The 22519-nt window shown below is 48.9% G+C and overlaps 1 protein-coding gene across 1 annotated transcript in view; it reads right to left on the bottom strand.

The window, feature by feature from the left end:
* The window catches only part of EBF2 (EBF transcription factor 2), a 208962-nt gene extending 196964 nt beyond the window's left edge, over window positions 1-11998 (bottom strand). The window contains exons 1-5 of the mRNA XM_017885421.1: window positions 11484-11998; window positions 8850-9006; window positions 7695-7758; window positions 7372-7427; window positions 6790-6863 (exon numbers count right to left, since the gene is read on the bottom strand). Coding sequence (XP_017740910.1) covers window positions 6790-6863; window positions 7372-7427; window positions 7695-7758; window positions 8850-9006; window positions 11484-11614 — 482 coding nt within the window. The 5' untranslated portion in view covers window positions 11615-11998. The remainder of the gene's footprint in view (window positions 1-6789; window positions 6864-7371; window positions 7428-7694; window positions 7759-8849; window positions 9007-11483) is intronic.
* Window positions 11999-22519: the final 10521 nt, after the last annotated feature.

Below are 22519 nucleotides of genomic sequence, written 5' to 3'. Positions count from 1 at the left end.
AGTGAAAGAAATTTATTAAATCAAGAAAATGCAATGAGCACATGACAAGAACATTCTGGTTTTGTTGTTGTTGTTGTTGTTGTTTTTTCTCCAGACAGTGTCTGGCTCTGTCACCAGGCTGGAGTGCAGTGGCTCAATGGCTCTGTCTTGGCTCCCTGCAACCTCCACCTCCTGGGTTCAAGCAATTCTCCTGCCTCAGCCTCCTGACTAACTGGGACTACAGGTGTGCACCACCACGCCCAGCTAATTTTTTTTATTTTTAGTAGAGATGGGTTTTTACCATGTTGGCCAGGCTGGTCTCGAACTCCTGTCCTCAGATCTGCCCACCTCGGCCTCCCAAAGTGCCAGGATTACTGGCATGAGCTGTAGCGCCTGGCCACAAGAACATTCACAAAGATAAATCTGTCTTGGGAGGAAACAACACACACTGGGGCCTGTCAGAGGGGTGGTGCCGGGAGGGAGAGCCTCAGGAAGAATAGCTAATGGATGCTGGGCTTAATACCTGGGTGATGGGTTGATCTGTGCAGCAAACCACCATGGCACACGTTTACCTATGTAACAAACCTGTACATCCTGCACATGGGCCCCTGAACTTAAAAGTTGAAGGAAAAACAAAATGAATCTAAGGTAGCTTCCCAACTATAAGCTGCTTGAGGGCAGGATTTGTGACCATGTTTTATAAGATAAAAAATTAAAAACACTTAACCGGAAGCCAAAATATACTCAAACTCTCACTCTATGACTTAGAAGCTAATTCTCAACTTTCCCATGACCCATATTTGTAATCAGAACCACAGAAGGTTGTATTTTAAGATCAATAAGGTCACTTCCAGATTGATATTCAATGATTTTATGATTATTTTAGGTCTTTGTGGCTCAATAAATATTTGAAGAAAGGGGAGGAAGGAAAATATATAAAATAGACTGTAAATGGCTGCCTGGATTACTGCAAACCTTATTTACATAACTTCTTTCTCCAGAGATCTTGGTATACTTTATAAACATTTATTCATTCACTTATTTCCATCATTTTTCAAAGATTAAGGAGGAAGACCAGAACTATGATATACATTTTAAAATAGGAGGAAAATGAGGCAAGGAACTGTAGGACGATAGCTCCAATAATTTTCACCAAGTCGGAAACAGAAATGGTATCCCATTGTTTGTAAGTCCCAGTTCTGAAAACTCCGTTTCCCAAGATGTCCCCCTTGTGCTGAGTACCTGGTAGACCTCAATAAATGCTGATAGGATTAGCTGAGAGGGAGATAAAGAAGATCCCCTGGGGCAATGACAACAAACAGAAAGTACTCCCTAGGACCTGAGAGGGGTGCAAAACACTCCAATCCAAATATCTATTCGAAAATACCTAGACCAATGTGAGAAGGGCAAAGAAAGCTTGCTGGTAAGAAGCACTGGGAATTCACTCCCTTACAACCAGGTAGTCCATCTGCTGCTTATCAGAGGTACAGACTTCTGAATACCTCTCAGCTCATCTCAGGCACATGGTCCACTATCAACTATAGCTGGCTAAGGATGTAGCCTTGACATGGCTTTTTAAAAAACTCGTTATCATCCATACTGGTTGGAGAATAGGCCTAAGAAGTAAGCACGCTAACAACAACCAAACTATATGTGAGCATTGCCCTTCCCATGGTAGTTTTTCTGTAGCCTAAGTTTGACACGATACCTTAGGAAGATTGCTGAACTCGGAATCAGCGTTCTGATGTCCAAGCTGTCACCAACCAGCTTCACAAATTTAGTCATATGTCTTTAACCCCTCTGGGATTTTTCTTTCTTATGAATAAAGTGAAAGTGTTGGATTTGATTCTCTCTAGAGTCTCTTCTAGGTTTAAGTCCATGAGGCTAGGGAATTCTATGAGCACCCTTTGAAAGTGGTGATAACATAAGGAAAAAAGGGAAGTCATGTGACAGCAGGAACCCAAAGACCTAACACCAACCCAGTCTTAGATTTTTTTTTTTTTTAACAGGGTTTCCCTTTGTTACTCAGGCTGGAATGCAGTGACAGGATCATGACTCACTGCAGTCTCAACCTCCCAGACTTAAATGATCTTCCTTTCTCAGACTCCCATATGTAGCTGAGACCACAGGTGTATACCACCACACTTGGCTAATTTTTGATTTTTTATTTTGGTAGGGACAGGGTCTTGCTGTGTTGCCCAGGCTGGTCTTGAACTCCTGGGATCAAGCTATCTGCCCACCTCGGCCCCCCAAAGTGCTAGGATTATAGGCGTATGCCACCATGCCCAGCCCCAGTCCTAGCTCTGTGGCTCTCTGCGGCTCGTTTGCCCTCTCTGGTTCTCCACAGAATTAAACATAAATATCTTAAAACTTTTTAAACCCATCTCTTTCATGGGTATGGATTCGCCAGTGAATAAGTCTACCATCCTCAGAAAGTGAAATATACTTGAGAGATGCTTAAACATTTGCAGCAAATGGGCACAATGAGGTTTTAAGAAATTTAATCAAATTAGTAGGAAGGAAAAGAAAAATGGTCTCAACTTTCTTAAATACTAGATTTTGCCACTGGGACTTTCTGAAATAATATTTGGCCTTTGAAATTATATTAGGTCTTAACTTTTAAAATTTCAATCCATCCCAAGATTAACACCAATAAAAATGCAGGCCAGCTGCTCTCCCACCTCCTAAAGCCCTTGTCTCTCTTCCCAAATCCCTACGCCCCCACCCATTTCTCCCACCTTTCCTGTTTCTAGAATATTGCTTATGTCAACATAATACCTTTGCAGTTAAGGCAAACCATTTTTCTTAGCAACACAGTTTCAAAAGACCCATACATGCTAGCTACCTACAGACCTTCAAGCAAGACTCTCCCCTTTGACATCACCAGCATGTCAACCTAACCCCAAATATGTGTGCAATGCCAGGTACAATTTAATTACAAGAGCACACACTGTCAGAATGTGCCAATCTGTTTAGTTTGGGTAGGAATAATTCTGAGGGGGCTGAGTAAGTTTGCAAAATTTTTCAGCTCAATTCAGCTGCCTTCCATGGGGATTTCCTCTGGAGGAAAAGAAAACAGATAAAAATGTAAGCCTGGTGCCAGTGTAGTATAACGTAGGGAATGAACTTGGAAGGAAATGATATTCAAAGAAAAATGCAGATAAACTTTAGGATCCAATCCTCCATTTTCCAACAGTAACATATTTAAATATCATCTCTAATGTTGATATTCAGCACAAAACATACGTAGAAGACACTCACTTGGCCATTGAACTATAATAGTAAAGGTATAAAAATAATAGAACTTGGTTGAATTAGCCCCATTTGAGCCCATCTTAAAATTTTTCTAGGTCTGTGAGTTGGCCAAAGCAAATTATTATATTTTTTTTAGAGAAAAGTTCTCATTAATATGTTCTAGTCCTTCTTTGTTTTTAACGGCGTTCAGTCCTCCTGCCAGCAATATTAGCACAAGCAATGGGAAGTGGAGAACCTGAGATGTTTGTGAACCTACAATCCCCAGTGTGGAACAGCTAACAAACCAGGTCCCTGAATTACTCAGATAAACTTAATTCTGCCTTCCCTTTGCTGTGTAGACAAAGCCTGAGTGACCAACTTCAGGTTCAGCTACTTTAGTTAAAAGGCTAGGATTATTCTCCAACAAGCAAGTCTGAAGTTCTCAATAAGTGTTTTCTAAAACTGACTCTAAGATAAAAAACAATAAAACAAAGAGAAGAGGAAACTGAGCTTGGCAATAGGTTAAGATTGTGTTCATAACAACCCCAGAGAGACTCAGAGGTGCTCTTTTTTCTTAATGAATGAAAATGGAAGCTGTTCCACTGTTTCTCTCTGGCGTGGTTTGGTTTATTTTATTTTGGTACTTATTTGGAAAACGTTTTACTTGAAACACTCAATTTATTCTCCCCATCTCCACCCGGAGTCTTTGAAGGAGAGAGAAAAAAATAAAACAAGTTAGAAGAGGGAGGTGGGGAAACACGAGAACTCTTATCACAATCCTGAATCATACTTGCATTTTTCAGAAAGGGAAAGAGAAAAGATGGCTGGGGAAGGGGAAAAAGCCCCAGCCTTGGACGGAGGGTGTCCAGTCAGCCCAACTCCAGCTCACGGCAAGTGAGTGTGTCTCTTATCCCCTCCAAAATAGTTTTTAAAATTCAACCTTCAACTTTCAAAAATCTGTCTCTAATTTCAAACTCAAATAAGCGCACAGCATGGTGGCTTTTGTTTTGTTTTCTTCTCTCCAACTCCTCCCTGCGATTGCATAACAAAAGTGTCTAAATTCACACCATCTGGCCGATAAAGACACTGGCCCCACTGCCCGGCTGGCCCATCTGATTAGGGCCCTGTCTAGCCTGCGCCTTGTGGCGAAAAGTCACAGCTGTGGGGTTTGCTTGAGCTCAATACAACTCTGTTATTAGCCAGCTGTAGGCCTTGAGACGACTTCTGTTCAAATTATAATATCTTTTAACCCTCTGAGCATTGAGGGCTCGGGGGTGGCAGGCAGCGCCATAACAACTAGATTTCTCCTTGCTAATAATTGGCAAAATGAACCAAAGCAGGGAAGAGAGGAACAGAGACCATTGGGGAAGGGAGAAAAAGTTATTCCTAAAGAGATTTATTTTGTCTCTGCTTTGTTCTCCATTCAAAGCTAAACACCGATTTATGAGCCTTTTACTAAAGATTATGGAACATAAAACCATCCGGGGAAGTGCCCAGGTATGCCAAATAACACTATGCAAATGAAACTAAATATATGCAATAACCCTGGAGAAACAGGGTACCTGATTCATCTCTCAATCATTGACTGCTACAACTGGCTCTTAAAATGTAAGAGAAGGAACTTTTCCCCCTTCCTAAAGTATCAACCAGCTCTAACTGACAGATGGAACGAGAACTTCCCTTTTGGATGCATCTAACATTTGCCATCACCCATCTCGTCTGCACACGTGTACACACACACGCATATGCTGCAGACAGTATCCATTCAATGGATCATTTATTTACACATAATTAATATTTATTTTAAATTCTAGTTTGGGAAGAAAACAGCAGAGCTTCTTCCCAGGTCTCCAACGCAGAGAAGTTACAGTACATTAAATTTTTATATTGTGTTACTAATGCAGACTAAACTAGAGGCTTTAAAAATTGATGCTGCTACTTAAACAGCATAAAATGAGGAGGATTTGATTGGGCTTAAAAATAAAAATGTCAGTCTTAACTACAGATGGATGGGGCATGCAAGTATTATTTAAAATGATAGGTATAATTCATTAGACAATGGATCAGTTTTTGGTTTTGTTTTCTTTCCTTTTCAGAAAGTAATCTCTCCAAACAAAGGCATAAAAAGAAAAACCTCCCTTCAACTAACCAACCTAATCAAAGCGTTCTATTTAAATCTAGGTATTATATAAAGTACATCTCAGAATTGTATTTTCTTTCTGAACAAATCTATCAAAGGTCCCTGAGATACTGGAGTATCTATCTTCTTACTCCTCCCAATGCCTTCCCCCAGCTACTTCAGCAAGGAAGCCTCCATTGCTTTCAGCTGAAGCCACTGGCATTTGGAAAGCTTGTTTAATACTTGGTCAAAACCAAAACAAACATGTCTGATTGTTATGGTTTCTTCCTGACTAGGTTGGGGAGGGAGACAGCGCTTCAGGGAGCTGCCCATAAAACAGTACACACTAAATCAGATAACCTGCAATTACCCAAAACTAGGAAGTTTGGAGTCGGGAGACATTCACTAAAGCAATAGCCAAGTAAGGAAGAATTGAGGCTTTCCCTCCAATCAGAGATTTTTGGAGGAAGAAAAGCATGTATGGAATAGACATTTAAATTTTCATAATAAAATAGCCACACTCTTTCCAGAGTTTCCTATTTATATCTTGTTTACGGTGGGATCCCCAGCACCCAGCCGATACCGGGCACATAGTAGGCACTCAATAAACATTTGTTGAAATAATAAGGGTGGATGCAATTCTTCTGATTTTTTAAATTTTCTTCCAGTCAGGGAGAAAAAAAGGGAATAATGCACAGGACTCAAGGTGGAATGGATTGGTCTCTGAAAGGAAGATGGGAAAGGTGCAGGAAGGCCAGTAGACTGAATCTTTCACGAGGTGAACATCAGAATCCAGCTGTTGCTCCACACTCCAGATCTCTCAGCGGGTCCTCTCCCTGCCCCTCCTAACGCACTGGTGGGAACTGGACGGATCTTTCTTCCAGGTAGTTCCTTCTGACCTGAGAAACTCCCCCAACACGTGAACTCCGAAGAGAGCAACCTCCCAGGAGGAAGAAACGCCTCCGCATCACCGCAGGTGCCAGGGTGCCAGGAAGCACCCCAGAAATGAGCCGCTGGACCCTCTGGTGGTCCCTCGCCCAGACGAGGAGTCGTTCCAGGGCTTTGACTCATTAACTCCACAAGTGACCCGCCTGGAAATCTACCACTAGAGGCCCGGCGGGAACTCCAACTGATCCCAAACCGGGCCCGGGGTTGCCCAGCCCGCTTCCACCACTACCACTGACCAGGGGACAGTGGAGACTTTCCACGTGGCCGAAGGAAACTCCTGTGACATCAGAGAGGTGGAGTCCCGAGTCGTTCTGAGTCCTAACGGCTATGCTTTAAGACACTTGCATGAAAGGGTTTCCGTGGATCTACACTCTGCGCCCGTCTGCCCGCGAGGCCTCTCAGCTGCGAGCCCTCACTCCTGAAAGTTAGTCCCGGGAACGTGGCGCACCAAGGCCGGGCTGGAGCACCTGCGGGCTCTCCAGGAAGGCCTGGGAAAAGGCGGCTCTTACCTACACATCACTTCGTGCGTCAGGAGAACTCGGCACATTTCCGGATTCTTATTCTGTCCCTCGTACGCGATGGGCTGTGAAGGAGGTAGTAGCAGGAAAGGAAGATGCAGAAAGGGGTTGGGGGCAAGGAAAGAAGGAACTTCAGAACAAGCACAACATCGCTTTCCCTCCCACTGCCTTCCACCGCATTAGGAATTGCCGCCCGCTGCACAACCTGCGCGGTTGCAGAGTTTGGACTCGACTGAAAGCATACGGAAGTTTGCCCCAGTGAGAACATCATTCTTAGCAAAATGGAATGTTTGGGGGAACTGAATCTCCCAATAATTGTTTCCTCTCCATCCTTTTCTTCGCCTCTTACTGCCCCAGGGTTTCCCTGAGTCAGACAGAACAGGTCACTTGGTGAGACAGAAAAAAAAAAAAAAAAATTCCCGAGTGGACAAGGTGCTGGGAGGGGGACGAGGAGGGGGGCTGTGGAGTCTGACCCAGGAAATCATAGAGGAGGGGCAGGTCAGAAACAAACTGGGGGGATTGGGGGGACGGGTCAGAGACAGGTGAAGAGAAGCCAAGAGGCCTTGAGCTCACCTGCTTGGTGACCGAGTCGATGAGCCTGACATAGAGGTCCTGTTCCGTGCGGACACCTGCGAGGACCAGACAGGCACGAGTCAAGGGTCGTGGAGCCCCTTCCGGGCACCCCAAACCCGTCTCTGCTATTAGTCTGAGGCCCAAGCAGCCTCTCCAGGCTGAGCCGCCCTGGAGACGGTGACCTCCCAATCCCCTGTCCCAGGCAAGCCTCCCGCCGCCCTGGGCTCCATGAGATTCCTGAGAGTGATCATGGCAAGATCAATGCGTGCGGCCCAGAAGCCGGCTGCTAGGCGCCGGCTCACCGTTGCTGTAGAGGAGCTCACCGTTGCTGTAGAGGAGCTGTAACTTGTAGTGAGTGCCATTGTTGGTCTTCTCGTTGCCTTGTTCCTGAAAAGACAGGCAGCGTTCGATTCCCTTGCCTTCCAGTCCCCCAAAATGAGGGAAAGAGGAGACAGTGAACCCCCACCCCACATCCCTTCTTCCCATCAAAAGGCAGCTTCCAACAACCCCTATTCAGCCCTAGGTCAAAGGGCACGAGCATCTGCCTGTCTTTGGCCGCCCCCGGAAACCTGCCAAGACCAGAAGCCACTTGACCCTTTCCAGCCCTCTTTCTCCCTTAAAAATGTCCTCAGAAGTGTGACCCTTGAGCCTGCGACAACCGGACAACTCGCCAAAGCTGCCTGTAAACAGGCACCACCCAACCCATCGGGCTCTGTCTGTCCTTAGGAAGCCCCAGGGCTTCCTTTGGCAGAAAAGGGAAGGGACTTGTCACTTGGAAAGGCAGCATTCGGGCCTATCCCGCAAGGACTGCGCCCGCAGGGCCACGAGCTCAGGGACTGAGTTCCAGGTTCAGGAGGGACTTTGGGAAGGCCTGCTCTAAAGCTCACATTGTACAGCTGGGGACACGGAGACCCGGAAAGGGCAAGGGATTTTCCTTTGGTCACATATGAGTTTCAGCGGACTGTCCTTCATCTGAGATCGAATCCAGCCCCCAGTTCCAGGCTTGAGTTTGGAGGAGGCGCTGCCTTGGAGAACAGAAACGGAGAGAAGACACAGCCCGAAGGCGCGCCAAGGCTGGGCTCCCGGTTTCCGCTTAGTACTGCAACTCAGCCCAACTGGCTCTCGCAGGTGCAAAATAATTAAAATTAACCCAGAGAAGGGGAGCAGCGGCCTCGGGTGTACTTTTTAACTAGTTCGAAGGGCGTTTGCTCCTCCGTCAGTCTACAGCCAGGCGCTACTAAGGGCGCCGGGGTCGGTGCGCAGAGCCGGGAGTGCTCCTCCAGCCCCAGGTGGGGGGAGTGGGGATGGGAGGAGGTTCGGGAAATCGACTGATTTAGAGGCTGGGGGTGAGAAGTCTCGATTTATCATCCCTGATGATGCGAGTGGAAAAGTGTCGCAAGAGTGACAGATGGAATCTTTAGTGCTTCGCAAAAAGGGAGTTATTAGACCGCGGGGTTTGGGGGGTACCTTCCGCTTACTTTGTCATTCTCCACAAAGTCCACGAAAGCAGTCCGCTCGATCTCCACCGGCTGGCCCTGCCTGTCATAGAGCGCCAGGACGAAGTGAAAGAAGTTGGATTTCCTCAAGTTGGAAGGAGGCTGCTTCTCAAAGTGGGCCCGGGACAGGGCGACCCCGCTGCACAGGGAGACAAACGGGGGACACAAGACACGGGGAAGGACAAAAAGGCAATGTTACTAACCGCCCACAACATGCAGAGGGGTAAGGCGTCCACTTCCCAGGTCCAGAGTTCTGAACCCTTCGGGCCTTTTTTCCAATTCGGATAAGGAAGAGGAGACTTCTTAAAGGAGTCCCCGTGGTCACAGGGGTTGGGTGGCAGGGTTGATGCCTGGGGTCTCTGACACCACCCAGTGGTATGGCATCCCACCGCTGGGCCACTCTCCATCCCCTCTTTAGTGGAAACTGAAAGACCGGGGCTGCCGACAGAGACCCAGAGTGGTCCCCTAAGGAGGTGGCTCGCGTCCTGTAGGATGGGGCTATCTCCATCCATCTCCCTCAGGTGGTACTGCTGGATGTATCAGGATGCAGAGCTGGGGCCCAGGGTTAGGGGAATAAGTGCCTCCTTTGCTTTGGAAGAAGCGACCCTTTTATTTCCTATTAATTCGAGTTACCCGACCTGGACCCACTGCCCACAAAGCCCAAATGCTAACTGGGAAAGGTAGTGGGTAAGAACCCCAAGGGGCAGAAGGGACAGCAACACAGAGTCCAAGTCTGGGTCCTTGGGCTGCTTGCCTCGCTCTTCCGAAAAGTTGTGCCTGAGACAGAGACAGGGCGGAATCCTCGTGACCAGCCCCGGGGATCGCTGGCCACCGCAAATGAGATAACCCACATAGGGCACCCTCGCTCCCAGAGGTGCTAGGTGGGGAAAAGCCAAACTGTTAAAGGGCGAGGACCTCCTTTCCTGGGGCCAACGCGATCCCCACTCAAGCTGCGTTTTCCGGCGGCGCCAGTCGAACCCAGTGACTGTGAAACCCAAGTTGGGGGACCCGGAAGGCGCCCTCGAGTGTGTTGAGTGTGTGCACACACTTCCCAGCCAACCGGTCGCAGTCACAGCCGACTTGGCCATCAGATCCCATTTCACCGGACTTGGGGCTCAGGCGAGCACACAGATTGCGAGAGCTGCCCTGCGGCGCTGGGGTCTCCCAGCGTTGAACCCCGGTGTGCGCCTTCATTCACTCTTTTGAAAGGGGTGATGTTTTGGCTAAGATCTCCCCCACTCTGCCTGTTCCAGCTTCAGCAAACTTTTCGATGCCGGGAAGGAAGGAAAGCGAGGGAGGCTTCTTTAAGGAGTCAGCCCAAGGAAATGCGCAGCGCAGCGGACTCTGCGGTGCTGCCTTATTTCCCTCAGCTCGCGGGCAGGCCAGTCCCAGAGCGCTGCGGAAAGCTGCGGCCACCGCCGCGCTGTGCGGTCTGCCACAGGGAAATCCGCGCGCCCCGGGCCATGGGAGGGAGGGAGCCGCCGCCGGCCCAAGTCCCGGAGCGATGAGACTTCTGCTTCCTCTCCTCCAAGGGTGGAGGCCGGTTCGCTCTACCCGGGACACCTGGTCAGTTTGGGAAAGGGCTCATTTCTCCGTGTGATGTTGGCACTTAAAGGTGGGTGGCCAGGAAGGCAGCCGGGGAAGCGAGGGTCCTGGAAGAAGTTCATGGGCTCTTTGGGGTAGAAGGGCTGCCTCTCTCGCAGACAAGGACCTGGAAGCCACAAATTCCAACTCAGTAGTGGTGATGAGAGAATGGGACCGTAATGTCTTCGTAGGGTGGCACCCCGGACATGGTATTTACTATCCCAGCACGCAGATGCCTAGACACAAAGTCACCTTCAGAGATCCGCAAAACCAGAGGCTGGTGATCCCTAAGCCTGTCTGGCTGCCGGTCGCTTTTTCTCGCCTCTTTCTTCTTCCGCAACTCTTTCTACTGTGACTCCGTCTTTTCTCTTCTTTGAAATCTCTTCTTTTCTCCAGCTCCCCAGCTCCATTCGTCTGGCTCACTGTTTTATCTTTGAGCCGGGACCCTCCAGCCTGTCCCCCCTCCCAGAGCTCCGGGCCGCCTCGCCTTCCCCGGCAGCCGCTCCGGCTTCTCCCGCTCCTCTCGCCGCCGCCACCCTCTGGCCGCGGGCCTCCCGGGCTCCAGGAATCGCCCAGCAAGATGCGGGAGGCAGGCGCTTGCAGGCGGCGTGGCGAAACCGGGAGCGGCCAGGAAGCCAGCTTTTCTCCCGCGCCGCCACTGCCAGCTCCGGTATTCACGCTCTGCTCGGGGCCAGGCCGGATCCGATTGCAAGACTAGCGGCTGAACTGGTCGATGTTGGGTGCTACTTTTTTATTTTTCCTTGCAAAGAGTAGACTGCGGTAAAGGAGTAGGAGAGAAACGCCTACGACCCAGGCAGTTCAGAAACTCGAGTGCTGGCTGCCGGGTGAGCGTTCCCCTGACTGCAGCGATCTGCTTGCCCGAGGGCGAGCCCCAGCGCGCAGGGCCTGGGCGACAGATGGGGGGACAGGGAGAGAGAAAGGCACGGGGAGCAGGGGTGGGGGTGCACAGGGAAAGACAGACCGTAAGAGCGAGAGACCGAGAGCATAATAATTGCGCGGCCCTGTCGTTACCTCTGCGCTGCGACATTAGCGTCCACCACTCCGACATTCCGGACCCAGGACCTGACCGAATCCATCTCGGCGCCCAGCGATTTCTCTTTCAGAGCTGGTCCTCTTCCTAAAGTATCTTGAATTCCAAACATTTAAAAAGTCTGATCCTCTACTGTCGCTTTAAAAGTAAGAGTTACAGCAACACAGTCCTGACTGTTCCCAACGTTGCCAGCAAATCTTCTCCTCCAAAGCAATCCAAGAAAAGGGATCAAGTGCCCAAGTTTGAGTCTTAGGAAAAAAAAAAAGATAACCCGTCCTTTGCTTCACTGGAGAGGTACGGACTGATGAAGCCAAAGTTTGGGTTTTTATCCTCCGTAAGTTCAGATCTGCCGCCTCAGCCCCTCCACCCTAGGTCGCTCGCATCCTTCCAGCTGCAGCGCTGCCTCCTGAAAGTGATCACAATTTAGAAGCATCACCTGTTCTGGGAGAAACTGGAGGAAATTGATGGCTGCCTAATCTCTGCCCTTCCTTCAGGTCCCCCCTTCCTGCTCCTCCCCACCGTTCCAATTTAGAAAAAAAAAAAAAAAAAAAAAAAAATCCCCAACAGGATCAGTTGTAAAAGGAAGGGGAAGACCCGGAGCCGAGAGGAGGCGGTGGCTGCGAGCGCCACGGAGCCCGGCTGCAGCCGCGCGCGGGCCCCATGAATGGGTTACTACGGCCCTGGCCACGGGAGGCGGAGCCGCGGCCCGATAAGGAGCCTCATTTGCATGGACGCGCGGGATTGGCCGGCGCCGGGCAAGCCGGGCCGACGTCCTCAGGCGGCGCGCTCCACGCTCTGCGTTGCCGGGACTCCGGGAGGTGAAAGGGGACAGAAAGCTGCGGGCGTCGCGTCCTTGCACGAACCCCGTGTGCGTGCGCAGGATTGGGGGTCCCCCACACCCTGCACTGACTTAGGGTAGCGGGGGTCTGCGGGCTGGGGACGCAGGGGTTCGGCTTGGCTGAAGGAAGCCTCCCTGAATCTTGCCTCTAGATGTAGATTTTTGTAGCCTGCCAGGAGGCACGTTCGTTCCCGGGGTTCGGATATGTGTGCATGCTTGTGAGCGTGGCCACATATGCTTATGTTTTGTGCAAACGTCCCCCAGTGCACCCAGCTCCCTGAACGGCTCCCGCAGGTCTCCTGGAGTTCCATGGTGATATCAGATGTTGTGTGAGGCTTGCACGTTGCTGAGAGTGGAGAACATACGAATGAAGGCGGGAGGTGGAGTGGGGTGGACAAGCGAGGCGCAAGTGCTGCTCAAATGTAATGCGGGGGAAAACGGTCCAGGAGCTAAGGAAAACACCCGCGGGCGATCGGGAGCGAGCGGCAGTCGCACCCGTGTGGAGGAGAGGTTGCTGACAGATCGAGGCGGGCTGAGTGCGCGAGCGGCCGGGAGTAGTCCCGCGGGTCCTCCAGTTCCCTCCCCACCTCTCCGTTCCCGAAGCTACCGGGAGTGGGTGAGGAGGGACGGGGAACTCGCGGAAACTTCGCCCACCGCACGCGGTCGCCACGGTGCTGGCCGCGGGCTGGTGGCCGGGAGGCGGTGGCAGCAGCCTCACCGAACAGCTGAAACCCTAGACGGCTTTTTAGCTGCGCCGGGCTGCTCGAGGTGCCTATTAAACATCCTCCTGGCTGGGTGTCATTTTCTTGCTTCTCCTTTTGTATTCTGATCTGTGCATAGATCTGCTGCTGAAATCTAGAACACCAACGCGAAAACAGATTTGAAGACAATGAATGCAAATCTGTGCTCAAAGACCATCTGCTGTGGAGGAGACAATCAGCTGTTCGTAGTTCGAGCGATTGCGCCCGAGTCTCCCGGCCTCATTATGGGGAGGACATTTGCGAGTGCCTGGGCTGCGTTTAGAGCACTTTCTCCCCTCTTAGGTCTCAGATTTGAGAGACCAGATCCCTTAGGTGTAGGTGAGCGCTCGCAAATGAACTGCTAGAGTTTGCCGCTAGAGGACACAGCGCCGTGCAACTGGTTTGCCTGGGCTGACAGGAAGCTTGCACTTCAAGAAAACTCTTGAGAAAGGGACTGGTGCGCGCCTCCACCTCCAGGATTGAGACTAGGAAGCGCTGGTCCGAACTGCGGAGATTCGCTTGAAACCAGATAGGTGGTTAGGGAGTTTGGGGGGCGGGTGCACGGACCGTCTCCGCATAGGCCCCGGGATAGGGGGCTGGGGTCACTGATTTGGGGGAAGGTAGAGAAGGTAAAACCCTCGCCTCTGGGTTGTGTTGACTATGGTACCTGGACCCCAGAGCTCTGGCTTGGTCCTCCCTGTTGGACTAGAAGGGGTGGGAGAGCCATACAGGGCGATTGGGAAATGGATCGGGTGGCTCGTAAAAAGCCAAGACAGACAGGAGTGTCCAAAGGAAGAAAGGGGCGGGGAGGAAAATTTGTAGGGATAAGATTCACTGCCCTGTTTCAACTCGGCAATTCTCTGTCACATGCAGGTTTTAAGGAGAATTTCGGTCCCAGCAAAAACTGACCACACGGAGTCTTCCACCGTCTCTATAAATCTCTCCGAACCTCAAGCAACTCCCCGCCTCCTTCGTCTGGGGTCTGCGCCCAGCGGGGTCAAAGCCTTGAGTTCCTTGGCAGAGAGTGTGGAACAGCCGTGAGCCCTTCAAGACACGCCAATGAGCCCGGTGATTTTTTTTTTCCAAGGGGCCTTGGATGGGCTGCACCTTCACGTTGCCCCGGAAAGGTGCGGAGGGCACCCGGAGAGGCCTCTGGTCAGCAATGGGCCTGGGCCGAGCCCCAACAGTTTACCCCTCAGGCTCAGGTTGGCTGGGGTTAAAGGGCAAAGTCAGGGTCGAGGGCGCCAGCTTTTCTCGGCGGTAACAGCTGCCACCCAAATTATGCCCCCTCAGGAAGCGAATGAATTGTTCCTTTCTCCCAGCTCCCTGCTGCCCGCCCCAAAACAGACGGGCCGCGCTTGGCGGGCGCCCCTCCTCCCAGCCAAGCCCCCCTCCCAGCCAACCCCCCCTCCCAGACATTCAGGGGCCACGGTGCTCCGCTGGGAGGCAATCTGGGGGAGCCGTGGTCCCGAACTTTGACAGAGTGGGGCCTCCCCACTACTAGCCGGCTGCGCTAAGGGCGCCCCCCGCGGCAGTGTTGCTGGGAGCTCCAGGGATGGCTCCCTGTGTGGCTCTCTGAAGGAGTTGAAGTTCATTGTTGGCCAGGCTGGAGTTCCTGCGCGAGCGTGAGGGGACAAGGACTGCCTTGGGTCCAGTGTGGCAGCATTTCGGCCAGTCCAGTTGGGCTTAATTGTGTCTGTATAGGTTTTGGGGAGGAATGGACGCAGAGCCCGTCACTCGCGCGAAACATGCGTTGGTTCGGGGACTGAGCAGCGGCGGCTGCGCCTGGAGGGTCGTTCCCATCTTTCTCGCCCCCAGCTACCCGCAAACAAACCTCCTTTTCGATTGTGCAACACAAAACCCGCCCCGAGCCGCTCGGGGGCCCGGCAGGCGCAGCTGCGGCCCCGGGAAGCCCAGTCCCGCGGGGCTGCTGAGCCCACGCGCTTCTCAGGCTCCGACCAAGGAGCTCGGTTCTGCCTCTAGCCCTGGTCAAGAAAAATCCAAAAAGAACACTATGATTAAAATTATTCACAATCTATTTATACAAAACTGGGGATGTCTGTCTTTTACCCTGTCCTCTTCTTCATTTACCCTTCCCAAATGACCCCCACCCCCGTTTTTTCTTTTCATGTTCCTGTTTCAACCTGTCTGCAACCCAGTGTGATATGTTCGATTTCCTCGTAATTGGTTTTAAGCCCCTTTGCCCAGTCTCATCCGGTCCAGTCATCTGGGCACCAAGTCTCTCCTCCCGATCAGAGGTTCGGAAATTTTACTTAGCAACTGCTCTCCTGGCTGTGTTCCTGTCTGGCGGGACGCTGGGGTGAATTCAGAAATGTCAGAACACACACCTAAATATGACCTTCACCCCCACTTCCAGACACACACCCCCTGCGCCGAAGCACAGAGCCAGACCAGTAGCCGGGGAATTCGATTCACAGGGAGAGCCGGTCTGGGTTTTATAAATGGAAAAAGTGGCTGTCCCCGTGGCCTCTCTTCGAACGTGAATTTTACAATTTTGGGTTTTTTATTTTTTAAACTGGAACCTTTACTCTTTGTCCGACTACAAAGAAATAACTTTACTTGACATAGAGGTCTGCCGAATATTTAACTCACAATTCTTTATGAAATGATTTTTTAAAAAATATCTAACTTCATTAACTCTCACACCAAACTGCAACTTTGGCATTTTCTTCTGGTAACTAGATTTGTATGTTCTATAAATGTGAATTCCCTAGAGAGGGTGGGAGAAAAGAAACTATTCATAAATACACGACAAATATCTCAGGGGGACTCCGCCGTCAATACCAAACAGCTCCTTTATAGGACAATTTGCGTAAGAAGTGGATTCGCTTCTTTTGTTTTCACATAGGGAAGGAGATTCGAGCGGGAACAGCTGCAGAAATACTGAGTCGTACTGAGTCGTGGAGGAACGTTTTAGAGACACTTGATGTCGGTTGTATCGAGGCCAGTCGGGGCACTGCAGTGAGTTTACCCAAAATAGACTGGAGGAACCAGATTCAACTCTACCCTAACACTTGACAACTCCAGAAAGTCTTCCTCCTCGTCTTCCTCTCCTCTGCTCCTGCTCCCCCTAGTATTCGCCTTCAAAAATATCCCTCTTTCCTATCCCGTTATTCCGCGTGCAGAAGGAGCGAGGAAGCAAAGCGGAAAGGTCAAGAGAACAAATTCTCGCAGCAGCAGCTTGGGGAACGCGGGTGTCCACGCGGAAATAGAGGCCTGGGAGGTGTGTGTGCTGCGGGGCAGGCTGTCTGGAGAGAGAAGTGATTGATAGCTTCCACGAGAACCTGGGGACCCGATTTCGCAGGTGGGAGGGGTGACTTTCACGTGAAACCCCTGCTGGGGGCCACGCTGGGGTAAATCGGCTGGCTGCAGCCCCTTTCAGGGAACTGTGCACGAAGGCGGTGGCATCTGTCATCACTACTTACGGTGCAGTGATGGGGACAAGTTGACCCGCATTAAAAGGCCTGATCACGCTGGTCTCCGTGAACCGAAAGACCGAGGGGAAGGTACTAACGATCAGAGGCAGGACTTGCCCAAGCCCTTTCTCGCCCTTAAACTTCACAGCAACACTTCAAGTGGAAGTTATTGATTTGTTTGCCCCCAACATGTTACAGATGAGCAAAATGAGGGTGGGAGATGACAAGTGGCATCCCAGCTGCTGAATGGGGAAGAAGGATCCTCCCCATCTTCCACTTCTAGTAACAACAGGGTGCAACAGAAGGCCTTCAGAAAGAAAAAGTTAAATGTGACTGTTTTTCTTTTTTTTCCCCCAGTTTCTTAGCTCAGTGATAACCGAAGATCTACTCTGAAATGAACCCCTTTTCCTGGTGGTGCCCGCCAGCCGGCAGGGGAAAGCCCGAGGGACCTCCCAGCTCCTTCCCGGCTCGACTCGCGGAGGAGGTGTGAGCGATGTGTTGATTATTCATATTTTTACCGAGCGCACACTCTGCTGCGGCCGGCGCCGCCACATTTCACACGTACACTGACGTACACACATGCACAAGCGCTCACCCGGCCCGCACGCACGCAGCGCCCCGCGAGCCCGGGGCCCTCCTCGGATAAGGGAGGGGTGACAAAGGCTCCCACTCACTGCCGTCCCCGCCAACGCGGCTGCCTTTTCCTCCAAGCCCCCACAAACACATCCTTGGCTTTCAGATCCAACTTTCTTTTCCATAATATACTAGTCTCCGCGACTCCCGCCTCCTGAATCTGAGGAGCGGGGAGACTTTGGAGGCGGGGGTCAGCTGCAAATACGGCACCATCTAGAATTTCGTTCCATTTAGCACTAGGCAACCTCCTCCTCCAACACACACGTACTCGCACACCACCACGATCACCTCCACCCACACTGGAACACTTCACTCAGGTGGCAAGAGAGAAAATCCAGGAAAGTCATTTGCATAGAGTGCACGCGTTTCAAGACGTCTTTGAGGGTGCAAACTGGACTTCTAATCATGGGATCTCCCCAAACACAGCCCAAGGCCTAGAAATTCCATTTCTGACTCACGGAACCCTCCATCCACACCCCCTCACCTGCCGGGAGCCGGGCAATCATCTCGGGGCGAGTGGGTCCAGGGCGCACGAGACGTGGCACCCGCGGAAACCCTCAGAGCCAGCTGGGAAAACAGAGATCACTCTCCTGGCCAGGCAGCTCCGTACCGCCCTCGAAGGGGCAACACAACTTCCACTTACTCTTTTCTCCCAAAGGAGAGCAGACGGGGGTCACGGGGCTTGGGGCCACCGCGTTCAGACAGTCCCTCCGCGCGGGAAGTGCTTAGAGGAGCGTTTATAGGGCAATGCTGGCCTCGCTGCGTAGGGGTCGCTGGACTAAATGCCCGGAAACCCTCACAACCCGTGAGGTCCACTGTTCCGCAGACTCAGGTTAGAGGCTGGTATTTACTGATAAGGTCTCTGGCATTTGATCTTACTCCTCCGAACCTCAGTTTCCTAGCCAGTTAAATGGGAATGTTATTCCTCTGAATTTCAGCTCCCTTACTGGTACAATGGGGATATTTATTCCTCAGAGCTTTGCTTGCCTTACGGATAAGACAGCTTAGGCGAAAGTATCTGGCACGCAGTACGTGTTCAATAAACGCTTGCTTTCCTTCAGCATCTGCAGGTGTAAGATGAGGATGATCACATCTGCTTATGGAATTCACTGGGTCCTGAGTCTCCTATGGGGATGGGTTTCCTCTCCCCCGACCTATGCGCTCCTGAGGCAGGGATTCTGACTCGCTTGTCTTTGCATCTCTTTTGCCTGCCACAGGGACTGGATCGCACAGTCTGTGCTCAGCTTTTTGTTTGCTTTGGAAGCTGTTTGATGCACACAGGCGTCAGAGGGCACCGTAGGTCACCGAGCGGGATCTTACCCAGGGAGGGAATGCGACTTCATTCGTAGGAGGCTGCGCTGGGGGCTCCGCGCTGCGCGTGGCACAGGGTAGGGCGCACCCCAAACACAAGTGCGGTTCGCTGCGCGGCCGCATGCTGGGATGGATCGCGGAACTCACTGGATAATTGAAGAAGATTGCGAGGAGCTCTGGAATGGGTCTTCTGTTTCTACGACAAACCCCCCGTCGATGAGTGGTTCACAGAGAGCTCGGGAGGCCCCTCCCTGCCCTGCGCCCTCCTTAGGAAGAGACACGGTTCACCTCACACTACCAGTCTCTGTCTCCCGAGAGCCGAGCTCCCCGAGCGGCGCTTTCCTGAGCCCGCATTAAAAGAAGCTGGGAGGGAGGAAAGCTGACGGGCGGAAGAACCGAGACACTGTCAGCGAGGAGATGGCTGACTGGAGGCTGCGGCGCGTGGCAGAGGGGGGATGGTGTTAAGGGGTGAGGTTCCAAACTTTTCCATTCCGCAGAACCAGAACCCCCTTTAAAACTTGCACCATCTTGTATGTAAAGGCAATGCATGTTTATTGCAGAAAATATATACAAATAAAACAAAAGAAATTCATAACCGACTCCAATGGCATCAACATAAACAACTATTGCTAATATTTGGATGGGTTTTCTCCCAGCCTTTCTTTTAAACAGATTTCTATATACAGTACTCTAAATGGGAGCATAGACTATATGGTGATTTGTAACCTGTTGGCTCACTTAATATAGCATATTTCCCTATGCCATTAAATATTTTTCTACAGTAACATTTAATATTTGCATAGCATTTCACTATCCATACCACAAATTGTTTGACCAGTCTATTGGATTGGACATTTAAGTTGCTCCTAATTCTTCACTGTTATAAACAACACTATGATGAACATCCTTGTAGCTTAGTTTTTCAATAACTATGATTCTTTCCTTCAGATAAAGTCCTAGAAGTAAAATTGCAAAATCAAAGCCTTTGCATGTTTTTACACCTTGATACAGATTGACAATTTGGCCTCTTGAAAGACTAAATGTACACTTTTGCCAGTGATACCTGAGGTTACCCCTTCTACCTTCACCCCTCAACCTTCCTGAATCTTTGAAGTTATAGTCTTATTTTAAAAATTTCCTAGTTTGATAGATTGGAAATGTCCTTTGGTATTTGTATTTTATTTATATTTAGTGAATTTCCAGTAAGGGGAAATTGTTTTTCGTACACTTTTTGGCCAGTGTACATCTTCGGGGAGTTAAACATTATTTTATTAACGACGTTGAATTTTAATTTATCATGTATGCTGAAAATATTTTTTTCCATCTTTGCTTGTTGGTAATTTTATTTATAATTTTTTGGTGGCAGAAATATAGATGTACTTTAGTTACAATGTTTTCATCTGCAAGTACCAAAATAAGCGACTAACAGCAATTTAAGCAATAAAATCATTTAATTGTCTCACATACCAAGAAGCCTGGAGGTAGATGGCCCCAAGTTAGGTTGCCACAAACAAACCTGGTTCATTTGCTTTGCATGTTGAGTTTCAATCTCACCGTCCCTGCCTCCTAGCAGAGGATACAGCAGCAATAGTGGCGCACATTCAAGGCAGGAAGCAAGAGGAACAGAGCCACCAGCAGGTTTGTCCCAGTGGATTCCAAAGTAGAAGCTTTTCCAGAAGCAGTCCTTATGCCTCCTTTGCCATAAACTGAGTCATGTGGCCATCCATAGTCAGACGTTTATCTGGGAAAGCAAGTGCCTCCTTTGTGAGGCACTTCAGGGTGGGTTGAGAATGGCAGTTGGATTAGGCAAATAGACAAGCTCCCCTCCCCTCCAATTTTTTTTTTTCTTTTTTTTTTTTTTTTTTTGACAGAATCTTGCTCTGTCACCCAGACTGGAGTGCAGTGGTGCCGTCTCGGCTCACTGCAACCTCCACCTCTGGGGTTCAAGCGATTCTCCTGCCTCAGCCTCCTGAGTAGCTGGGATTATAGTCGTGTGCCACCATGCCTGGCTAATTGTTGCATTTTTTTTTAGTAGAGATGAGGGTTCACCATGTTGGCCAGGCTGGTCTCGAACTCCTGAACTCAAGTGATCTCGCCTCAGCCTCCCAAAGTACTGGAATTACAGGCATGAATCACTGCGCTTGCCTTAGACAAGCCCATTTTATGTCCTGCAATAGGTCTTTAACTTGTATGTAGTTAACTCCACCCATGTTTTTCTTTATAATATCTTTTGTGTATAAAAATAAAAAATGTAGCACCTGTTATGTACCCGTAATTAAAAATAAAAAATTTTAAAGCATAATATGTTCCTTTTGTGTTGTTCACAGGTAATCCTTCCCCATTCCAAGATAAATATTGATGTATATTTTCTTATTTCTCTATTTTCATTAAAATTTTTGCCCTAAGTAAATAGATTTGTTCATTACGGTCTTGGTTGGTTCCCTTTCAACAATAAAGACTAAATTTTAGAAGGCTAATTTAAATAGATTAGCTGTAGATACTGAAAAATCAAAATCTTTTTTTTTTTTTTTTTTTTTTTTGAGACAGATTCTTGTTGTGTTGCCAATCTTGGCTCACTGTGGCCTCCACCTCCTAGGTTTAAGTAATTCTCGTGCTTCATCCTCCTGAATGGCTGAGATTACAGGCATGTGCCACTACCCAGTTAAATTTTTTATTTTTAGTAGAAACACTGGGTTTCACCATGTTGGCCAGGCTGGTCTTGAACTCCTGGCCTCAAGTGATCCACTTGCCTCCCAAAGTGCTGGGATTACAGGCATGAGCCACCATCCCCGGCCCCTTTTTATTCCAAATATTTTTATGTTTGTTTATCAACTATAGTTCATCTGAAATTTATTTCCATTTATGTTAAGAGGTGAAAATCAAACTTCTGTCACTAAACTCTTAGTTGTACCAATAGCATTTATTAAATAATCCTTAATTTCTCCCAAAATGTGAAGCATTGTGTATACACAGAGAGAGAGAGAGAGAGAGAGAGAGAGAGAGAGAGAGAGAGAGATTTTAAAATTAGAACAGGAAATTTATGACTCATTTAGAAATTAGAAAACCACATGCTTTTAGTTTATATATTTTATTTTATGTCCTGCAGTAAAACTTGAAGTATTGGCTAGTCTTGGTGGCTGATGTCTGTAATCCTAGCACTTTGGGAGGCCAAATGTAAGAGGATTGCTTGAGCCCAGGAGTTCAAGACCAACCAGGACAACATCATGAAAGTGTGTCTCACATAAAAAATAAAAATAATAAAAATAAAAAATAAACCCTGTAGTTTATTCATATAGGTCCACCACAAATTTTGTTTGAGTTATTCTTAGGTAGTTTGTGAGTATTTTTTTTTCTATTATAGTTCCTGATTATTGCTGAAATATGGAGAACTTGTTCATTTATTACACACACAGACATCTTAGCTCTTATTAGTTGTCCTAGTTTCTTAATTGATTCAGTTAGACTTTCCAAGTAGACAATTATATCACCTACTTAATGATAGTTTGGTCTTTTTCTTTCTAGTAAAGTAAACCTGATTTATTTTACCTGTTTAGTTTCATTGGCTAGGATCTCTAATACAATGGCAAAGAGTAGAAGTATCAGAGATACACTTTATTTTGTGTCTGTATATTATGGATATTTTTATAATGTGTTGTTAAGTTGATGATTGGTGTCTGATATTATAAAGTACAGATTTATCTCAGGTTACTGAGAACTTTGATTACAAATAGATGTTGAATTGTATCAAATATATTCTTAGTACTTATTAGGGTGATTATAGACTTTTCCTCATCTTTCTATTATTGTTATTAATGATATTAATATATTTAATATTGACATATTTTTGAATTTCTATAATAAGCCCAACATGGTCATTTAACCATTTATGCATTCATTACAAATTTATCAGACACTCACCTTACCAGGGACACCGTGGTAAACAACACGAAGTCCACACCCCTGAGAATTTATATTCCAGGGAAAAATGATGATTGATCTGCAATTTTCTCAAGTTAATTCTGTCTTTGCAGGTGTGTTGTGTATTTACTCACCTGACA

Source organism: Rhinopithecus bieti, unplaced genomic scaffold (assembly GCF_001698545.2).
Source record: "Rhinopithecus bieti isolate Rb0 unplaced genomic scaffold, ASM169854v2 scaffold_315, whole genome shotgun sequence".
Classification (NCBI taxonomy): Eukaryota; Metazoa; Chordata; class Mammalia; order Primates; family Cercopithecidae; genus Rhinopithecus; species Rhinopithecus bieti.
Note: the sequence above shows the minus strand (reverse complement) of the source record. Positions and strands in the feature narration are given on the sequence as shown.